This window comes from Caloenas nicobarica, chromosome 2, assembly GCF_036013445.1.
Source record: "Caloenas nicobarica isolate bCalNic1 chromosome 2, bCalNic1.hap1, whole genome shotgun sequence".
Classification (NCBI taxonomy): Eukaryota; Metazoa; Chordata; class Aves; order Columbiformes; family Columbidae; genus Caloenas; species Caloenas nicobarica.
In genome coordinates, this window is record NC_088246.1 from 32,826,460 (window position 1) to 32,848,328 (window position 21,869).

Here is a 21,869-nt window from a genome sequence, read left to right on the forward strand (position 1 = left end):
CTTTGTCTGAGACTTCTGCATACTTTTGCTAGTACTTTCTCAAACTGCCTAATGTTTGTTCTTGATGCCATTTCATGAAGCTCAACCAAGAGCTATATCTAGCTTGTATATAGCATTAAGGCAAATGACAGATATAAAGGATACTGTTGGAATTTGGTGCTCACTAGAGGGAGACAGATACAAATAATTCTTTTTAGTGAGGTTAATTTAAAAATCAAGTAGTTAGAAGCACATTGTGAAAGTATTCAGAATGAAGCTGTCATGAGCAGATATTGTTACTCGTCCTGCTAAATGAGCACAAAAAATAACTGACATAGACTGAATCAAAGAGCTGTTCATTATGCTCATTGGGATCACAGGCTCCTGCCATTTTTTCTTGGGTGGAAAAATGCATCAGTTCAACAGTTGTAGGTGTACCATATCGTAGACTTTAGAAATTACGGTGTCCATGGTCCTTCCAGTACTTCAGTGAATGATGAATCCATGAAAGATGGGAAGGTGGCAGAAGCTGCAGGAACAAAAGGGTTCCTATAGGTGGTGTGAAAAATCAGCCTCCATATGAACTCAGTGGTTCCCTTCTCAGTTTGACTTGTTGGGTGGCTGTTCAGGATCGTAGAATTATAGAATGTCCTGAGTCAGAAGGGACCCACAAGGATCATTGAGTGCAGCAACTATCCCCACACAGGACAACCCCAAAATTCACACCATGTGTCTGATGGCGTTGTCCAGGATGTAGCAGCCAGCCAAGCAGCACTTATGACCCCCCGTGTCCAGCCCCAGTGTTTCCTGATGATGATCCCCTTAATGAGTAGAGCAGGGAAGGAAGATGCAGGGAGTGGAGTTAGGGCCTGAAGCTGAGGGGCAGTAGAGGTACTTTATGGGAATTGGGTCATAGGGGGACATACCACCTAGCTGTGACATGTCAGGGTTGGGTAACCAAATGCTCCGAGTATCAGTATGCCTTAGTGCTGCTGCTTTCAAATAAATGTTTTGTCTTCCCTTTTTTATCACTGTTTATGGAAAACAGAAAGATTTTTTTTTTTTAATGAAAAGTATTATGACTGTGAGTTAAGAAGCATGTCCTGTGCTTGAAGTAGGAACTGGCAGATTAACCTGACATTGACATGCCGTACCTCTTGTGCTGTATTGAGCTAGCCACCAAGAGAGGTCAAAATCCACGATGTCTTCCTGGTGTTTTGGTCTTTCTGTAGTTTTTGTCTCTTAAGAGTAGAGTTATCAACTAAGACTCATGTTTCAGGCTGTGGTCTGTCTCCCAGACATCACAAGTGCAGGCTCTTAAAGTTACTTGAATAAAAAGGCTCACTGCTGGCTCTTTCTGCCGTGTTCTGCTCATAACCAAACCAGTGTTCAGAGAGTAGTTCCGCTGTGCTGTTACTATTACTTAGTTACTAAAAGAAAAAACATTATTCACCACAAACTCAAAGTGACCTTTTGTCATTATCTTTTTAGTTCTATCCTTGGTTTTGTACTCGGGAATTATTACGAAATAATTTAAATTCTTTAGATACATCTGGCCCTGGAGAAATGGTCTCATCTACTCTTGAAATATTCCTTATGACTTCAGTGGATTTCTGGTTTGTGGCTAACTTCAGTTTTTTGCAGACAAACATTTAATCTGAATGCTATCTCATTTTGACTGATTTCCACCACTATTTTTTATAGTTCAAAACACTTTCAGCAACAAGACACAGGCTCCTTTTTTGTGTGTTTTGGTCTCTGCTTTCTTTAAAAATGTAATGTTATGAGGTAAAGATAAGGTATGTTTAATTCTGTGTGTCTTAGGGGCAGTGGCCAGTACAGAAGTGAAGCAAAAACTTCAAGAGTTCCTGTTGAGTAAATCGGCAACAAAAGACTCTCCAGCAAACGGGAAGAATCATTCCATGAGCCGCCACCCCAAGCTCTGGTACACGTATGTTGAGTATTAAGCTGTTTCTTTGCCTCATCAAAGTATCTGCTAAAACTTGCCAGAATGCTTCTTCAGCAGGGATCTTGTGAGTCTGCCTCCAGAACAAGACAAGCTCAACCAAGAAGTTAGCAGAAAGCCAACAGTGTAATATTTCTGGTTGAACTTAAGAGTACTCGGTGTCCAGTAATGAGACCTATACAGAACAAGATGCTGTCAGAAATCTGTATAAACTTTTTATTTCGACTGCTTCATCTCTTGTTGCTATCACAAATTTTACAACTGTACCTGTCATTTTTCCAAGTCTCTTCAATTTTTGCAGTTAGTACAACTTTGTGTTTCATTTACTTAGATTTTGAATCAATCACAAAACTTGTTTCTTCTTGAAGAGGTGCTACTTTTCAGTGAAGTTACTTGAATGATGTAAGGAACTCACAAGGATTTTGAGAAGGATAGTGGTCATTTAACTGTTCTTACTTTGATGAGTTTTAGTATCCAAAACTGCATATGTTGATGATGTCTTAGCCTTGATAAGAATCTTCTTAGACCATCGAAACAGGTGTTTTTGTTGAGTCCTGTAATGGGCCTATTAACATTTTAAGATTTTACAGTTTTTACAGGTTTTATTCCCTCTTTTTATTTTTCTACTAATTAATTTCTTTTAATTCCTTATAACAACAGACACATAAATCAGTACAACAAAATCAGTTCTGGCTGCATTTCTGAAAGATGTAAATGCTATGCTGGAATTGACCTTCAGCAGGACAAACAAATGCATATGGTACACTACATTTCCATCTAGTTCTTTTTAAAAAGAATTACTGAAGGCCTGCCCTTGGAGTTTCCATTATGAGCTAATCAGAGCATTGTGGTAACATGATGTAATATATAGTTACATTTTTTCTGGTGGAGATAGAATCATGGAATCACAGAATCGTTTTGGTTGGAAAAGACCTTTCAGATCCAGTCCAACTGTTATCCTAGCACTGCCAAGTCCACCTCCAAACCATGTCCCTAAGAACCTCATCTATGCATCTTTTAAACACCTCCGGGGATATTTTTTTTTCCAAGTAATGTGTAAAATTCTCTTGAGTATGTAGGATTTCTGGACTGATAATCTGAATTTAGTTGTGGGGGACTACGGTGAGTCCGTGGATTCCCTGACAGAGGGCATGGGAACAGAGATTAGCCTTGAAGATATTAAGGTCTACCTGTGAGAAAGATGGGAGTAATGGAGTATCTGGAGATATTAAAGTGTACCCGTGAGAGAGAAGGGAGTAAAAGAGTAACATTGATGATAGCAAAATTAGCCAATGAGATGTTACTACTGCAATTTGTAACCAATAGCAAAAAGACACTTGAGCTGGTAAAGACTGTATAAAAAGGCATTTGTGGCAATAAATGGAGACTGCTGTTTGTACTTAAGAACTTGGTCCATCTCAACCGCGACACTTAGTTCAGAGTCTTCAGATGAGTGAGAACAAGGAGCTCTGCAGAGGAATGTCTTCTGCCACACTAGGGAAAGTAGTACGACCTCTCATGATAGTGCCTCTCTTTGACGGAGACGTGTTATTGATTAACCACCCTACACTGGAAGACAGGGAGAGACCCTGTAAAAGGCCAAGTAAAATTATGTTTAGATAAACACAAAGTTTGAAAGTTTCCCTCCTTTCCCTCTCAATAGAAAAATCAACCAAACAAAAAACCCTGTCTCTGGGCCAAGTGATGCAATTTACGGTTTCCGTATTCAGAAAGATCTGCCCACGCTATTTCTTTCATCTGGCAGTTGTCAGAAAGCACTCTTCAGCTGGGAGCATCTCTGCTGATGCGAGTGCTATGTGCTGCAGAGGGGTGTGCTCACAAAACTGACAAGCTGAACTTAAATGCAACGTTTTATCTGCCTTGTCCACTAAATAGTTTGCATTCTTTTTTCAACAGGTAATAATAACTAAATATTTCTGGTTAGTTTGATACATGCCTGCCTGCTCTGAAAATGCCCCACATTTTGATAGAATAGGTTGAATCAATGTACATGTGTTTGTATGTAATAAACAAGACTTAAATGGCTTTTGCTGTGCCTCAGCTGCTTCATATTAAAATGCAACAATCTGAAATGGTCAATTCCCCAAACTGGTGACAGATTCTGTCTGTAGGTCAAGATGACTCTTATCCTATGTGACTTTTATAATGAGCGCAAAAAGCGTGTTCTTGGGAATCCCGAGGAGTTCTGTAACTTACTGTAAAAGTGACATTGGTTACATGAGCCTGTGGTTCATGCACACTTTGACATAAACACAGCTGAGACGTGTACAACATGTGTAGATAGTTACTGCTGGTCACCTCAGCGACTGCTAATTTGTGACCTCTCTGTGTCTGCTGCAGGGCTGCCCACCACACCTCACTGGATCAAAGCTCTCCACCCCTGAGCGGGGCCTCGCCACCCTACAAATACACTTTACCAGGAGCACAGGATGCCAAGGATGATTTTCCACTTCGTAAGACGGGTGAGTTAGCGTAGTTTATTCGAGCCCCTTACCCAGCAGTGCTCCCACCCTTCATTTTAACCAGGCTGTCCATCAGCAAGGCAAATATCATAATCCACAAAGCCCGTTCAGGATGATACTGTGGGTAAGTTCGAAGATCCTGACTTCATCTTTATGAGGTTGAACTGACCACATGATATCAAGAGTTAGTATTTCCCAATGCTCACAGCCAGTGAAAGGTTCAGTCTTGATGAAATTAGTTTCTAAACAGACCATCATTTTACGGATCTTTGATGGCATTATTTTCTTTGTCTTGATGTTACTTCTGGGTTTAATAGTTCTCTCTCTTTTGCATGGTAGACACAGTATCTGTCTTCAGATGGTACGCTACCTTTAGACAATGTTTTTCAGAATATTTAGAGGAGAATCCATGGAAAGAGGAGGAATTGAATTACTATTATATTTTGTGCCTTGGTTGACAAAGTGTATGCCTATGTGCATACACACACATACACATGCACATTTGTGTGTGCTTTTTAGACAGAGGAAGGTGTAATATTGTACAAGAAAATGTCCATTTGAACACTGCAGAATGTTTTGAAGGATTTAGCAACTGAACGTTTTGTCTTGAGAGCAGGTGAACTGTAGACTTGACATTTCTGCACCATAAAGAAAGCTAGAAGGATGGTGGTGGAGTCCATGTGGCTATTGCCTCAGGTCCTTGGTGCAGTGATCAGTATCCAGGAATGCAGGGAAATGCTAAGAGGAGGGAGAAAAAAACAGAAAAGAAAACATTAGATCGCTTATTGCATGAGTCTGCTGTTGAGTGATATAGTTACATTCAGAGAGAAAGTCTGACCCCCTACTGTGCTAACAGCCTTTGAATGTGATTTAGCCACTGGGAGATTGAAAACTAATTGCAAAACTGGTACTGTTTGAAAAGAAGTGGCATTTGGAACCAGTATACATTCAGAAAGAAAATCCAGTCTGTGTCTAATACTTTGGGGCAGACTCTCTAAACTCATATTATATCCCCAAATATTTTCAAGGAATGAAAGCATGAAAAGCAAAATGCTAATTTATTCTAGCTGAATTACTCAATGTGATCTTTGTACAATATGGTGGCAATATAACAAGATTCTATAAAATCTTGTTGAGGCTATTCGGGCACAATAAGGCCCTTATGCGGTTCTTCACTGAATACCACTGTACAACGTATATTTTCTGTGACAATAGGCTATATATTTTCATTTTTTTAAACAAAAGGATATACTCTACATCTTCTAAATGCTGTGAATTCTTCTACATGTTTTTGAAGTGCAAGTTTTAATTTTTTTTCCATGTTTATATGTCCTAAATGTTATGATTGATATTTATGATGTGTCAGACTGTTGATCTGTAAAACAAAACATTTTCAAACATTGTAACAGTAAAGTTCTCATGCAGCTGCTAATACTTTTATATCTCTGTGGGGGTTTCAAAATATTCCTTAATTCAATTCCCATTGTCTGCATAAGAGGACTATAATATAATTAAATCCAGATGTTTTCTATATGTTATTCCAAATATTTGGGCGTGCAATGCATCAGTTCCAAAACTGAACAAAGGACATGATGACTTTCTGAAAAGATATCTACAGAATAAATAGACAAATACTGATATAATCGTTAGCATAACCGTTTCTATGACATCTACATAGTGATTCTGATAAGCAAATATAAATGAAGTGTACAACATGTTGTATGTTAGCAAGGGGGTGTATTTGATAGCCCTCTGCATCCATGAAAACAGCAACTGTTAAATATCCTGTTTACACATCCAGTCTCTCTGTATACTGGAGTTGTTTAATTCCAGCCTTCAGCAACATCCCCACAAAGGTTCCGATGATTGTTCATCAGGTTGAGAGTAAAAGCAACAGGAACCAGATTGACACAAGTCAAATGACCCTAAATTGATCTGGGTGGTTATAGGGCCATCCTCCAGGCAGAGGGGACATTGTGGAGCCTGTGTCATCCTCATGGGACCTTACTAGACAAAGATGTCCCACGAAGAGTCATGTATATGGACAGCCTATGAGCCTGCAGAAATCTGACCTTTGCCATGAGGGGTGAACCTCTTTTCCTTTCCTTTAGGCTATGAACGCTTATTGCCACTGGCTCCTGGTAAACGCTCTGTGGTGCTGAACCTGCATGAAGTCAGCAATTCATATGAAAGCGGACTTACATTCCTTTTAGCCTCAAGAAAGGAATACCTGTTGTGGGTTTTAATCACAGCTTTGTTCTGCTTCTCAGTTTTATTTTCCATATTCATAGTATGAAATACAGATGTATCTGTCTCTTCTACAACTCGAATATAGTGGTCTTGGAAGATAATTCTGATTGAATTGGTTACTCTGAGATCAGATTTAATGGGCAGCAAAGCTGAATGATTCTCCTCTGATATCCTAATGTGGTTTTCAGTGCTAAGGGAACACAGAGTGTCACACTGGCATTGTAAGTCGTGAATCTTGCTCACTCAGTTTCTTGTTCAGTAATGTATTTAACCTTTGTTTAATTAGTCCTGAAGTGGCATCTCCTTATTAATATTTTAAAAATTAATTCAGAGGGACTATAGTAAAGAGGAAAATGTTCTGTGCAACCTTTACTCTTCTGGCATCTAGAAATGATGGAATGCATAGATAACTAGGCATCTTGCTCTTTCTGTGTTTACGGTTAGGTACCAGAACTAACATCCCAGTGCAGTGACTGTGGTTACTCAACAACTCTCTTGGCCATCAGGATTCTTGCTTTCTGTACAAGATGCAGCAGAACTTGTCAGCAGTAGGCTTCACACGGCTTAGCTGCACGGAGGATTGGGACTGTCCTAGGGACTAGAGGCCAGGATATGCAGCTCTTTGCACAGCTGCATTCAGATGCTCTGTGTTGACAGACTTTGAAAAGAGCAGAGCAAGGGGAGCTATGGCTTCACTGGACAGATAAATATACCATACGGAGAAGTTACACATCTGTAGCCTAAACAGCATAAGCTCGAGTTTTAAAAATGCCTACGACTTTCACCATGGATACCAGTCGTAACTTGTGTTTTCTGCAAAGCACCCAAAAGACCGAGCAGCACATGGCTCATTAACTTTCAATGAGACTAATGCATCTAAATTACCCGGAGAGGTTTGAAAATTCCTCCCTATTACTGAACACTTTTGAAATTCATACTGACTGCTGTAAGAGCTCTGATGGGAGCTGTGCACTTCTCAAGACCTGATTATTTAATATGGGGAACTTTGATTGTTGATTTTCATAATTCTATGTCTATCTATCTGGGAAAATATGATCTGCTTGATGAGGTTACTCATCAAAAAATGTAGCAAACAACATGGGTTTGGTAGAGTCGAAGTTCATTTCCAGGAAAGCTTTTTGGTGTTTTTTGTTTGGTTTTGGTGTTTTTTGTTTGTCGTGTTTTGGTTTTGGTTTTTTTTTACCTTGTCAAAATAACTGCAGAAATTCTGGCAAATGGCCATAACAGTTTCATTTTCTTCAATCTGTAAGAGTACATTTTCTATGTGCAAGTATTGATGCAAACCAGCAAAAGCCAGTAAATTCCAATAAAGGTTAGCTCTCTAACCAAAGCTGCATGCTTTTTAAAAATGTTGGTATAGATGGAATTTCTGTATTTTGCCTCATGTTTTGTTTTTTGTTGGAAGAAATTCCTGGGGACATCATCATATCAAGTATAAATTGTTTTTTCTTTCTTGAGTTTAGCATAATCATGGCAGAATGGGAACATCAATCAGTATTTCTATTTTTTTTGGTTTTATGCCAGTTGAATCTTTTCTTGGTGATGAATTGTAATCTTACAACTTGCATTTTGCTTAGGAACCTGAAGATCACTCAAGATTAGTACTATTTGAGATGTTTGTAGCTCACTTTCCAAAATTGGAAGCATTCTCAATGGAAATATAGCATGGGTTATTTTAAATAGCATACAGTGCAAGGTTCTTGGTTGGAGGGGGGAAATGATGTGATTTCATACAGGAAAAAACAGGAGATGAAGGGTTGTTTAATATTGCGATGAAAGAGGGGAAGAAGGCTGTGCTGCACAGTCATGAAGATCACTTTGAAAAACCGTATTAAGTTAACCTAATTAGGCAGGAGAATAACAGCATAGTTCTTATATAATGAGAGTGAAAGGTTCTTGAATGAGAACTCAGCTAATGCAATTTTTTTTTAAACAAAAGAAATTAATTAGAATCTTTCATTACCATTATTCTTTCTGCACTTAGTGACTCAGTAATTTATCGGAGCAGTTGAAACTGAGAACTAAAACATTTCGTGTGTGGAAGTATTTTCCCTTTCCCTTTTATGCCACCAAATTCCTGTTCTGTTTGCATTTTCTAGGAAAACATTCTCCTGTGAAGTAACGGTATATAAAAAAGCTGGATTTCTTTTGGTCTTTTGTAAAAATAAAAAGGTTTAGAGGATCACAAACCCTCAATTACCATGTCTGCCAAAATGAAGCTCAGTAGAGAGAAGCATTATTTTTCTCTGAGTTTGTGAGTGAGCACAATAAATGGGAAAGGCACTTCGTTTATTGAAGAAGGGAAACAAGGCAAACGTCATATGGTTCTCCTTATTTTATCCCATTTTTCAGAGATGCTAAGAATTCCTGCCTCTCAGGAGTCCTTGTTTTCCTGGGTTAATGAACATTCTTGACAAATTTCACCTAGATGATGTGCCCAAAGGAAATCACTAGTGCTTATCACAGAACGAGGGAAAAAAAAAAATCCTGATTTCCAGCCCTTCTTTTCCTCAACTTCTCTTCCCATTAATCACCAGACTTTTTTAGCCTTCCTAAATTCACTGTCAATAACTTGAGAGGGTGTAATTAGTAGTAAGAGGTTTTAGAAAGAGAAGAAACTTCTGCTTGCAATTGAAGAGTGGATCTGAAGCAAACTGTTGTTAACAGCTTCTTCCAAATTCATGTAACGAAGAGGCCAAAGCAGAGTTCAGCCCCTGGGAGCCAGCAGCTCTAAGGAGGTGTAAAACTGCCGTAGCTACTGTGCTGGGCTGCCGTCATCTTGGGTCTGTCTGGGCCCCGCAGCCTCCTCAGCTGGGGTGAGAAGGGGTGCCCTATCACTCTAATTTAATTCGAGTTAGAGGGGAGGTTTTTTTAGATAGCTTAAAACTAAATTAAAATTTAGGGTAGGCTTAATGACACTGTCAGAGAGAAAAGCATTTGTGTAGGTATGCTTTGGTATCATGAAAGCCGCCATGGCCTGCACCAGGATTCAGCAGGAGTCATTCCCGTAAAGACCATCATAGTCTTTCCATCAGTGCACAATTGCTCCTCTAGTATATTTTATTTAATGCTTACTTTGAATCTCAGGAAGTGAAGGTGTTACACATGGGTGATTCTTACTCAGTTTCAAGATAATCTGAATAAAGGTTTTTCACAGTATTTCTATTTTAGCTAAAAACCTACTGCTTTCTACATCGCTTCCTGTCTTGCCAGTAATTACTCTCTTGTGCTAGATACTGAACCTTCTTGATGGCTAGACTAATCATACAATCTTGGTTAAATACTGTCTTAGTTCTTTTACCGCCCAGTGCATAGCCAAAATTGAATTACAAGGTTCTGCTTCATGTGGTTACATAAAGGTTTTCTTACACAAATTGTGTATGTTTTCAGAAATGTTTTATAAATTAACATTAACAAATAGCTTGCATAACTCTTTGATAAGCAGGTAATCAGATACTAGACACCTTTTTGACTTTTGAACCTAAAGGAAACAGCTTAAATAAGAGCAGGGAGCAGTACTAAAATCTAAAGCATATTAAGAGCATAACGTCCATTGAAAATGAAGTGGAATGGTTTTAATGGGCATTTCAAAGTCTATTCCCTCTGGATAAAAAAGTTACAAAATACTGCATATAAAATCTGAGACTCTTTGAAGTCAGTAGAAACTGTCTTGTTTGATTTCAGTTGGACTAGGATTTTTCTTCCACTGTATCTAGGGCAGGGACAGTTGAAAACTTTTAGAAAAGTAAACAAGAACATCTAAAAGATGGCAAAAAGAGAGAAACAGAGAAGTGAAAAGTGGAAATCACATGGTATCGGATCATCCAAAATAGAAGACGTTGGTTAGTAAAGATTGCACTTCTCCAAACTCCTGCAAAACATAGTTTCACTGAAAAATCTGTTCAAACCCACAATTCTAATTAAGGGGTTTAGCTGCCAAATAACATGTTCTGGCTAAAGCCAAGTAAGTATTACAGAGCCATTCATGAACAATGGCATAAGCTTTGTACTTTGCTTTTGATTTTCTCATGGGAAAGTAATATAAATGAGAGTGATACCTCCCTGTTGGCTATAACTGTTAGAAATGCAAAGCATGCTGAAATTGTACATAATTCTCTTCCAAAAGAAAGGAAATAGCATTTCAATGGTTTTCCTCAGTGTCTCGTTGAGTTATGGTGGTGCACAATTATTCCTGTTAAATTACTCTACCAGATGGAAGGTTACATTGTATATTTAGCTAATTAAGTTGTAGGGGACTGGAATTATATCCCAGAGCATAAAGAACCTATCTAAATGTAAACTTGTTTTAATTCAGCTTCTTAGGGAAGGTGCAGTGTCCACATCTAATTAAGACTTAAAACAGGTGGCATTTTTCTCCTCACTTCACCTAACACTCAGAGATCTTTCACAAAGTCGGTCTTTCCTACAGAAGTGAGACAAACACGTTTTGAAAGTCCAAACAACTTGTGGGCCGATTTTATCTTCACTTGTATTCAGCGGAGCTAAAGTGTCTTCCTACTCTTGAGCTGAATTTGGCCCAGAGTTCTCATCTGGTAGGAAAGCAAGATATACTGTGTTTTGGTTGCTTTTGTTTTCTTGGCATCTTGTACTGTTGCCTTTGGACAACTTTGAAGAGTATGCTTGAGCAATCTAGACCTGCCCAGTTCCCATCTACTGATGACATCAATGTCACATTAAACTAGGGAAGAAAGGGATGGTGTTTCATCATGAATTTCTGAAGGTTGATAAAATATTATACTTTTTGCCTGCCATCAATGATTTGTCACTGCTGGATATTTTCCTAGATTAAAATACATGGGATTTAATCACCCTATTAACTAATTCCTTCTTGTATGGGGCTTGAAGAACAACATAATCATGAACGCGATTATTCTATTAAAAATAAATGATGTATCTAGGGATCAAATTGTGAGCCTGCAAAAGCCTCAACTTTTGGGGTTAGGGAGTTACCTCTGGTGCTTTGTCACTGAAGAACGTATTTTTTCTTGTGCAAAATTAGTGATTCGATGGATGTTGGAGGAGAATTTATGCTGAAGAATGGGATTGACTGTATGTGCAGAAAGTGTGGAATTATATTCCCATTACTTCTTCCTGGTTAAATTGGCATATATGGTCAGAAGTGGGGACAAGAATAACCAGTGGAGACCTAACCAGAAGGACTGCCAGTCATGCATATCTAAATTGGGTTTTTACCATTCAAATGAGGGCTGCCCTTTATTAAATAGCCGGTTTCATCTTCTTTCTCTGCTACACCACCTGTGAACTCAGATGCAATTTGGCTCCCATAAGTGCTATAAAAGTGAAAAAAAAATACAGAATATGAAGATGCACAGCCAAGATGAGAATTAATTTTAAAATTTCAGTTTTATTTTATTCTCTGTTTCAAGACAGTATAGTAATACTTGCCTTTTCATCCTCTATTAATCCATAAGAATATTAGTTTATATGGAAGAAGAATAAGATGGACCTGTCATAGCAATAAGATACCATCGTTTCAGCAAACTTGACATGTAATAAGGACTCAAGAAGCCCAGTGAAACCATGGCCTCATTGAAACCTCTGTATAGCTCAGTTGGTGCAAATGCAAGGAGATGCTGTTCCTGTGCTAAGGAGTAGAAATTATTAAGAATTCTAGCAAGAGACCTCTTTTGCCTCACAGGTTAAATGCAGAATAAATATCAACAGGAAATATATAACACCAATCAGCTTTTCATGAAAAATATAAAGATCTCTAATTCTGGCTAAATGCAAGCAATACACTAATTCCTATATCTAACTCAATAAATCATTCCTAGAAAGAGGACACTTGTTTGCATAGATAATAAAACAGAAATTTTATGTTTCATACAGACTGCAATGAATAACAAGGAAAAGTTAGATATCTAAAACAGCTTCAGGGAATATTTCATTTTTGAACCTTCCTTAGGAAATCAATGAAAAATTGCTAATCTTGTTAAACTGGCTTCCTTAGCCTGAAGAGAGCTGAAGGGCTGCGAGATCCCCTCTAATCTAATTAACTCTTTTACCATGTGTTTCACTAAACCTGTTTTTTTATTTAGGGAATGGATATTTGCCTTAGTTTGAATAAATAAAGCATTCTACCTTTTACAAAAGTAAAATAAAGCAAAGGACTAAAGGGTTTCACATATGACCAGCACTCCTCTTAAAGCGAATGGCTGTACAGGAAACAGTTTCAGTATATGCTGAAAACACATTAGGTGATGCAAGCCAGAAAAACAAAGTGTCTCCATCCTGTACTGCTGTATCTGGTGCTCCTGCCTCGTTGGGACCACCCAGCGGTCAGGTCCATGTAGTTCTTGGAAGAGCTTTAGAGGGCATGTGTAAATAGCTTTCAGTCTCATGCATCTAATTTAAAACTCTTTCAGAAATGACATTTTAAATTACCAGAACTTAGAAGTCATTGAACCTACTATACCGAATTTTACTACAAGCTGGTATCTCCCTGTCTATCAGATACTGGGGAGGATGTCCCATGTGTTCATTGTCTAGTATTGTCTCATATCAGGACGTGGCCTTCTACAGCAAATGTCAGTCAGTCAGGTGTGAAAACAAAAAGTCACTGCTCATCTTGCCCATGCCTAATATATTCAACTGTGTGGAGGTGGCTGGAACAGTCTGTGGCTGCCTTCAGGAAGCCAGAGCAGAAGTCAGAAATTGTGCAGAGCAGAGACTATTTACATGTCTGCAAGAACCTCGTGCGGCAGAGAAAAAGCTGTGAGACCGTTTGGTCTCCCAAAATGACAAACTCATCTGCAGCTCTCCACAAAGCAGCTGAGAAACCTGGAAACAGTTTTGGTACCTGACCTGTGTTCTCTGCCTTTCTGCCTAGCTTTGGTTACATTTGTAGTTCTGGTGAAAAAGCCCAGACTATCTCCTCGTTTGTCCTTTCTGATGGTGCATAGGAGTATCTTGTGCCTCTCATTCTACCTACATCTCTGGGGGGAAACTGGGAAGTTTCTCCCTAGCCCACTACCCTCAGACTGGCTTCTTGGGAGCCTTAAATCTGCCTCTTTTGATTGTTGTCATTGGTGCAGCAGTGAGGTGGATTCGACTTTCTTTGATCTCCAGGTCCTGACAAGGCATAGACAGGCAGGCCGGTTTGTTATTTATGTCTATTACCATGGTGTCTGGGAACCCACAAAGTGGACCAGGAACCTGTTGTGCTATGCGATGGACCCACCCAAATGAGGATCTCTTCACAGTATATTTTCTCACATTCTGCCCCTCCTGTTTCAAGTAAAATCACAACAGATATATCGAAGTTATCTTATTATCTGCATTCAGTATCATCTTGAAAATTCTCAGTTGGCACAGTGCTAGAAAGAAATTTGACAAAGGATGAACCGCTAGTATGTTGGCAATACCACCATTATGCTAACCAGTACCATCTCATTATTTTCTCTGGTACCTCTGATAGTCTATACCAATACATCATTCTGTTGTTCTGTAACTTTAAGCTATCTCAGGCATGGACTATCATGGTTGTGTGTTGTAAAGCACATAATGCTTATCTGTGCATGGGTCTCCAGTAAAATAGTATAAAAGTTAACAGCCTATGTGGTCTGAAAAAAAGAAAGATTCCTTGACTATGTATACCTTCATTCATACTTTTTAGATATAAGGCAGGAAAAATCAATTAGTAATTCCTTCATGGAGTAGAGCATAGAATATATTCAAATCAGTACAATATATGACCCTTTTCATCTTAAAGCAAAAGAGAGAATACCAGTGAAGATTTATTTCAAGATAATGAAGTCTTTGTTTCTTAATTGTTTCTGTTGACTTAAATACTTTAGAGAAGTCCAAGTTATTTTTGTTTCAAAATGATCGTAGTGATAACAGCCGGTGCCTGGGCGATAGGGAACAATTTATCATTCTCAAGTAAGATGTGAATTTTGCTGCTGTTGCTTGTGCTGTTGTTGGAATCTTTGTAGCCAAATTTAGCATCATTTACTTTGACTGCCACACAGCTTTTCTGAGCCAGCCTGCCAGTGAGGAAAAGGAAATGCTTTCACTTGAGAGCCTTTCGAAGTCTGGACAAAAGCTCACTTTCTGTTCTTCAGGTTTCCTCTACATGACTTTAGCCTCGAGATGGGGACCTGCTCGCTGTGCACCCTCTCCCATCCCCCATTTCCTGCCTGGCTTCATTAACTGCTGATTTGAAGTTGGCACACGCTTTTCTGATACAAAAGTAGTACTGTGTTCCAGGAACCATCAGAAAGCAGTGCATTATTATCTTTTACATTCCCTTCATAGATATGTCCTCTCTGCGTGCGTAGAAAGGATTGTTATCCCTTCTTCTTAAATATCTCTGTGAGTTTAATAAAACGAAACAGTGAAGCAAAGCCCAGTCAAAAAAGCTTCAGCTCATTTGGGAGCAATCTAGCCCCAGGCTATATTCTTTAATGCTAGTATCTGCAAATTACTAACATTAAGCAAAGTGGAGTATAGGACATAATGACATTTTCCTATCTTTCATGCTTGTGTTTAAGTATCATGTTACGCAGGAGAGAATAGTTTTCTTTCACCTGAGTGGTGATGGTTGTGATGAAATTAACGTGTACTTATATAGAAGCCTGTATATTTTCTTTTTTTAACAGTCAATTACTTGCTTCTTTCCTGCTATAGGAAGATGCCATAAAAGATGAGAAAAATCATTGAGACACTTTCTTCTTTACCTAAGACCAAAGTTCTCAGTTCTGTAGAGATGATTACAAGTCATGCCAAGGAGTTAGGTAACTGATCTTTGGGTTGCCTATGATGTCTTCTGTTGTTATTTCAGCTAATACTTTCTGTATATTTCATACCCGTTTCCCACTTACAGTCATTTAAAGAGTAATACCAGTTCATTATTACCAGCACTAAAAAGAGAACAATTGAGGTAACAGTGATGAGACTAAACCAGCCATATTAGTGCAACATCTCGTTATTCCAAATTATGCTGCAATTACACAAACAAAGTCATTTTCAGGCTACTCTTTCCTGAAATCTACTCAAGTGTATTGCTCAAATGGATATCAACTGATGCCCATTGAGATCAATGACATGGGCTTTGATGGCCTTCAGAGAAAATAGCTGTGTCTTTTTGTTTTCTTTGCAACGAGACACTCTCAAGTAATCCATTTTCCCTTTCTCCAAGTGGAAACTGATTATTAGTTATTCCAAAGTGCTAAGTGTAGCAGAAGTGCAAAGATTTGTGGAGCAAAGAGGCTAGGCTAATAGTGACCAATTAGACTAATATCAGATGTATACTGGTTCTTAGCAGGATTTAATGAATAGCCCAGCCTACCAGCCTGCTGCATGAAAACATACAGTCCTGGTTACCTCTTCTGCCACACTCCTGGCCACGTGCTCTTGTTTTCCTCTTGTCTCTGGCATTCTGGCTCCATGCTCAGGTGATTCAGCACACTATAGTTGCAGCCACATAACCCAGCAAACCCCACCTCATTCAGCACCTACAGCACTTTAGAGAGACCTATTTCCTCAGCAAGATGAGATAAAGGATCTGTCCTGTGTGGAGTAGAATTTATCTGCTTTTGAGTCCTGGACCCCAGTGGGGTTAGCCAGAAAGCCATGTGCATTAATTATCTTGGTGAATCAGTGTCTTGGTTTATGGTTGAATCTCTGCATAAAGGAATAGACTAGGTGAAGGTCTGGAAAGATCTTCAATGATTTAGTGATATTAATGAAGCAAAAAAAGGTTAATTCTTAGGGGCTTGTGTCTGCATGAAGAAGCTACTCTGCAGCAAGCTGATGAGTAAAGCTTTAGCCTCAGAAGTTATTTGGCACCGACTCCCCATGTGACACTCCTGTTCCACACTGAGAGTGCCTTTGGGTGATGGACTTAGTCAACCTTGGCTAGTGGATTAATCAAGCTGAGCAAAGGTGCTAATAATGTGCAGCAGAAATACAGGGATGGCTGATGCAAAACAGTTATTTTGGGCATTATTTCTCTATAGACCGCTTCTAAGAACCACTAATTAAGGTGTTGAACGAAATGCACATGCGAAACATAAGGCAGATTAATTAATTATAATAATTCTTCACTATTGGCCAATAAGGCTTTCCAAGTGCTTTGAAAATACTAGAGGAACAATTTAATTTTCAAAAATGTTTAAAAGATTTATTTTCCACTTTTTGCTCACAGATTTTTGTTTAACAGATTAACAGAATTTCTAAGTAATTTCATGTATGTGCTTTGCATCAGTCTGTGTATATATATGCATATACATTTATAATTTTAATCCACAGCTCTCTCCTTGATGCTTAAAATACTTAATCTTTGCTTTTAAACTATCAGAAGAGAGTTGACGATTGCAGATGTGTTATTATAGCCTTTGTGTAGGAGTGCACTGAGGCACATAGGATTACTGTTGTGATCCATATCTGTTGCAGTCAACAATAATTCTGCTTCAGCTTCGCTGGACCAGGATGGTACAGTGACCTCTACAGTCACACACCAAGTCAATGCCTTAGCCATAGAGGGGTATCAAGAAACCACTTTCCAATTCTGCATTTTGCCCATTGGAGCAAACATTCTCAAATTGGTTAGTTTTATATATTTAGTGCACTGAAACCTGAATTCTTACTGCCAGCCAATGAGTCCTAGCTGGTACCATGTTAGGAGCTGGCAGTGTCTCATGAGAGACATTCAAGAAAGCCGGTATTTGAAGCAAACACTCTTCAAACCTGGGCTTTGTTTTTTATTGGGAGGTTTATCTTATAATTTAAAAACCACTCTTCTCCATGCCTTTTCATTTTAAAATTGATTATTTCCATTTTAAAATGATCTTTGTCTTTCATGCAAGGGCTATCTTAGATGGCTCATAAATTCAGACACTGACATCAAAGTCTGCCTTCTATGCTTATATGATTGATTCAGTTGCAGAACGTGATGGGAATGTGGTAAAAATAGAAAGGCAATCACTGTGACTGAGCATGAAACATTCATATAGAAGTGTAGTGAGTGTTTCAGAGGATTTGTATCACGTTAGTCTGTCATGGGTATGGAAATATTCTAAATTTTAAGAGTACAGAGTAGTATAAATCTAAATAACTATAAGTGCAAAAGGAGTGAGCACCTTTTCTTCCAAATCTCATCATACCTGGTGAGATCTGTGTAGTATTAGCTCACTGTTATATTTTATATTTTCAGTTTCATAGCTAAAGTGGTCCTAGACAGCAAACAAATCTGTACTCCATCACTAGAGCCATTGTCTTAACAATGGTAGTAAGTGATTGAAAAACAAATTTCATACCCATCCCTGAGAGAACAAGTGGGATAGCAAGAAACAGAGGTGTGATAGTACATACTGGGAAGGGAGTGGAATTATAAGTGTAGGATTATTGAGTTCATGTCTTGAAGGGACAAATGATATAATGCTGAATTAAATGAAGAGAAAAAGAGGCTTAGGGGAGACCTTCTCGCTGTCTACAACTACCTGAAAGGAGGTTGTAGCATGGAAGGTGTTGGTCCCTTCTTGCAAGTAACAGGCAACAGGAGAAGAGGAAATGGCCTCAAGTTGCACCAGGGGAGGTTTAGATTGGATATTAGGAAAATTTTTTTCACAGAAAAGGTTCTCAAGCATTGGAACAAGCTGCCCAGGGAAGTGGTTGAGTCACCATCCCTGGAGGTATTTGAAAGACGTGTAGACATGGTGCTTAGGGACATGGTTTAGTGGGGGATTTGGCAGTGTCCAGTTAGCAGTTGGCCTTGATGATCTCAAAAGTCTTTTCCAACCTAAACAGTTCTATGATTCTATAAGATTTCATTTATTTTGTTTTCCTGTTAACTCTTGCTCCTTCTTTGAGACCGGGCTTATGTCTGTGCACAGGAGAGAGAACTGATCCCAGTTTCCAGCTCTCTCTATTTTGAGATATTGCTTAGCCAAGCCTCAGTTCCAGAAAGGGAAATATAAACAAATTCTATTCCACATTTATCTTTCACTAGCTCTCAGCAGTCTTTGATAGAGGGTTTACTTAGAAGAACAGATAAATGAGTACATGAAACATTTTATCATGCTAAAAATATCACAAAATAAAAAGCACATCAGAGCTTCATCTCTGGCCTTCATATGAGAAGACCGTGTCCATTTAGGAAGCAAAGGTGGAGCGTGCCCAAGGTGCATTAAACATAATCCTAGGTTTTCTGGGAATCAATCCTACTTCTTCGTTTTCAGAGCTTATATTTTTCTGTGTAAATGTTCTTAGGACACCGTCATAAATCTAGTTGTTTGGTGTGTTACTCAGAAAACATTGAAGTTCTGGGCCCAAAATTGCTGACCAAGAAATGTTCTGCCAGCAAGGCTTGTCGTAATTTATATTTCTAAGAGAAATCAAAAGGCACCCGTGGAGGTTTTTCTCTATTTCTGTCATCAGACCATAATCCAATTATAAGGTTCCAAGTTCCAAGATGTATTTCCATCCAAGTTTTCACCTACAAGAGAGAAAAATTATGTAGAATAAAAGTTGCATTCAACTCTCATTAAAACTTATGATATAAACAATAATTAATGGTTAAATTCAGAGTTGAAGTAGGATGAGGGAAATACTGGGATCCAAAGCTTTTCAGCTCTCTTTTTCTCTTTCCTAGCCTCCAATATAAAATGGAGTTGTACGAGGAGTGGCTGGGGAGGATGGGCAGTAAAATCTCTTCCTCTAGAATCAGATGAGGCCCTACAGAATGTGTCAGTGGTATCTGACACAAAGCAGTAATTTTATTTGTAATAATTTTTTTTTTTCTCTTCCATGTCCAGCTTCAGAGCCCAATTTGAAGGTACGTTCAAGGTTAAAACAAAAGGTGACAGAAAGGAGAAGCAGTCCTTTGCTCAGGAGGAAGGACGGAAATGTCAGTTCATTCAAGAAGCGACTCTTCGAGGTGACAGGTAATTAAGAATGAAGAAATTCTGTAACAGCTGCAACTGCTCACAGAATACTGGTGATATTTTGGAATTGAACCTCTTTGCTAAGCAGAAGGTTCTATCTTTTTTGTTTTTCTTCTGCTGAAAAGCTATATTAAATAAATGGTTGTGTATAATTAGCTTGTAATCTACAGCTTTCTACCACTTACTAAAAAGTCATTGTCAATTGAAAGCCATACTTCTAAACCAGCTTGGACCACTAGTACTTTACAACAGTGAGTACAAGATAGAAATATAAATGGTAGACTGTTGATGGCAAGCAACATCAAAGGAGAAAACAAGCATATTTTCTTCCCCTAATTTGTGTCTTCTCTATTCTGGGACTTGCATCTTCTACTTCCCATCTCTCATGCAAAATGCAGGTGCTGCTAGCAAGCGTAAAAACACCTATCTGGTATTACTTAGGTTAATCAAGGCCATTTTGGAATCTTGTGTTTGGCCCTATCCTTTTGGTTTCACTTGTTTGAAAATGTCAATTTCAATTGGTTTTGATGTAAGGGCTCACTAAGCTGTTTTTGAGAAGACAGAGTCGAAAAATTTAAATATTCAGTGGCATATTGTTGATCATAGCAGATAGTAAGTATTTATAGTAATTGAAAGGGAACTTCTAACATGTAAAAATACAGAATTATACATATAGAGGAGAATTAAAAGGGGGAAAAAAAAAGAAAGTAATTTTTTTTTATCAAGTAGTATTTGCTTTCAATATTTTTCCTGTCCTTGAACTTAAAAAGTAACAGGGTGGATGAACCATGGATGCTAAATCTTTCTTTCACATGTTTGGTATTGCAGAGTGGTAAATCATGGATATTATTTTGCAGAATTGCACCCACATTCCCAAATAGCCAAATGCCCCCTCATTTTCAGTCCTTAGGACTAGTATGCTGCCAAGGCCTTATCTGTTGATTTGAAGGAGCATTTACAGTATTTGGCTTCATTGTGACATTTCTTGCTTTGACTTTGCATCAATATTTGGTATCTTCATGGCTTATTCAAGGGATGTGGCAATCAGGCCATGTGTTTATGCAACCAGCTGTTACTAGTGCATCAGACATGTATCTGAATTCATTTGGTATATCAGAATTATGTCACACCAAGATGGGAATATTGAACATGAACAAATTCACGTCGGTGTCCTCATACATGCAGTTCTCGTGACAACTTTTCACAGTATCTTGTGTAAAACTGGGATATGGATGTGAATGCAAGTATGACAGTAAATAAATAATTTCATTATAAATTGTTTCCAGATTAGAATTTTTTACACCTAGTTTATTATTTCCATTTACTGGAGCTCTTACGAGATTCTTGGTCTCTACTTCCTTAGTTTCAGCTTAATTCTTTATATTTTGTATGCTCACAACTAAGGTTTAAAGCAAAATATTTATCCCAGTATTTTTTTTTTCTGCAGCCACTGAAAGAGCAGAAACCTGAAAATAGATGTGATCTCTACCTAGCTCTGACAATAATTTGGGGCTTTACAGATTGCCATTAAAATTATTAATATCAGCTATATGACACTTTGCACTTTTCCTAATCAAAACTTCCCTGATCAAACATTTCTGGCTGAAGCTCTTTTCTCTTTTTTCTTTTTTTAAAATTCTTTTAATTGAAAATAGCCCTTTATTTAGATTCCTGTTTATACAAAATGTGCTATTGTAATTATTAAAAAATTGAGAAAAAATAAGTTCGTGTTTCTGCTCTTCTACGCAAACTAGTGAGAATATGATGCAAAAACTTTACTTGACCAGTTAGTATAGCTGGGTACGGATTCACATCAGTAAATCAAATACAGCTCTAGTAGGAAAGAGCAACAGGTCCAAGAAACAGCAAGGAAATGTCCCAGTAATTTCAAAGTGAGGTATTATTTTGCAGGTGAACTGGGGCAGAAGGAGTGAAGAAGCAAAGAAGTGACTGTAGAATATTTACTGCCATATTCCAATGTTAATTATTTTAACTTCTTGAGTTCTTTAATTTGAAAGCTATCCCTTGAAATAGGCTTACCTCTACTAATGCTGTGTTCTTCCATCTTTAACCTTGTTAAATGTTTCCATTACATAAATTTAATTTATGTCAGTGTAGGATTAGAATAACTCAATACAACACACAACGAGATCATCCTCTTCTCCTTTATCTTAGGCAGAACTTACGAAATTTTAAATCAAGATAACATACAGTCTTTCAAATGCTATATTAAGATTTTTTGCA

General features: G+C 38.2%; 1 protein-coding gene across 3 annotated transcripts in view; it reads left to right on the top strand.

Moving 5' to 3' along the window:
- The window catches only part of HDAC9 (histone deacetylase 9), a 280,108-nt gene that overhangs the window by 54,748 nt on the left and 203,491 nt on the right, over positions 1–21,869 (top strand). For 2 of the 3 annotated variants that reach the window (XM_065627266.1, XM_065627267.1), the window contains exons 4-6: positions 1,804–1,924; positions 4,307–4,428; positions 19,497–19,625. In XM_065627266.1, the coding sequence (XP_065483338.1) occupies positions 1,804–1,924; positions 4,307–4,428; positions 19,497–19,625 (372 nt within the window). Of the gene's footprint in view, positions 1–1,803; positions 1,931–4,306; positions 4,429–19,496; positions 19,626–21,869 lie in introns of all 3 variants that reach the window. The other variant, XM_065627268.1, reaches the window with a different exon arrangement.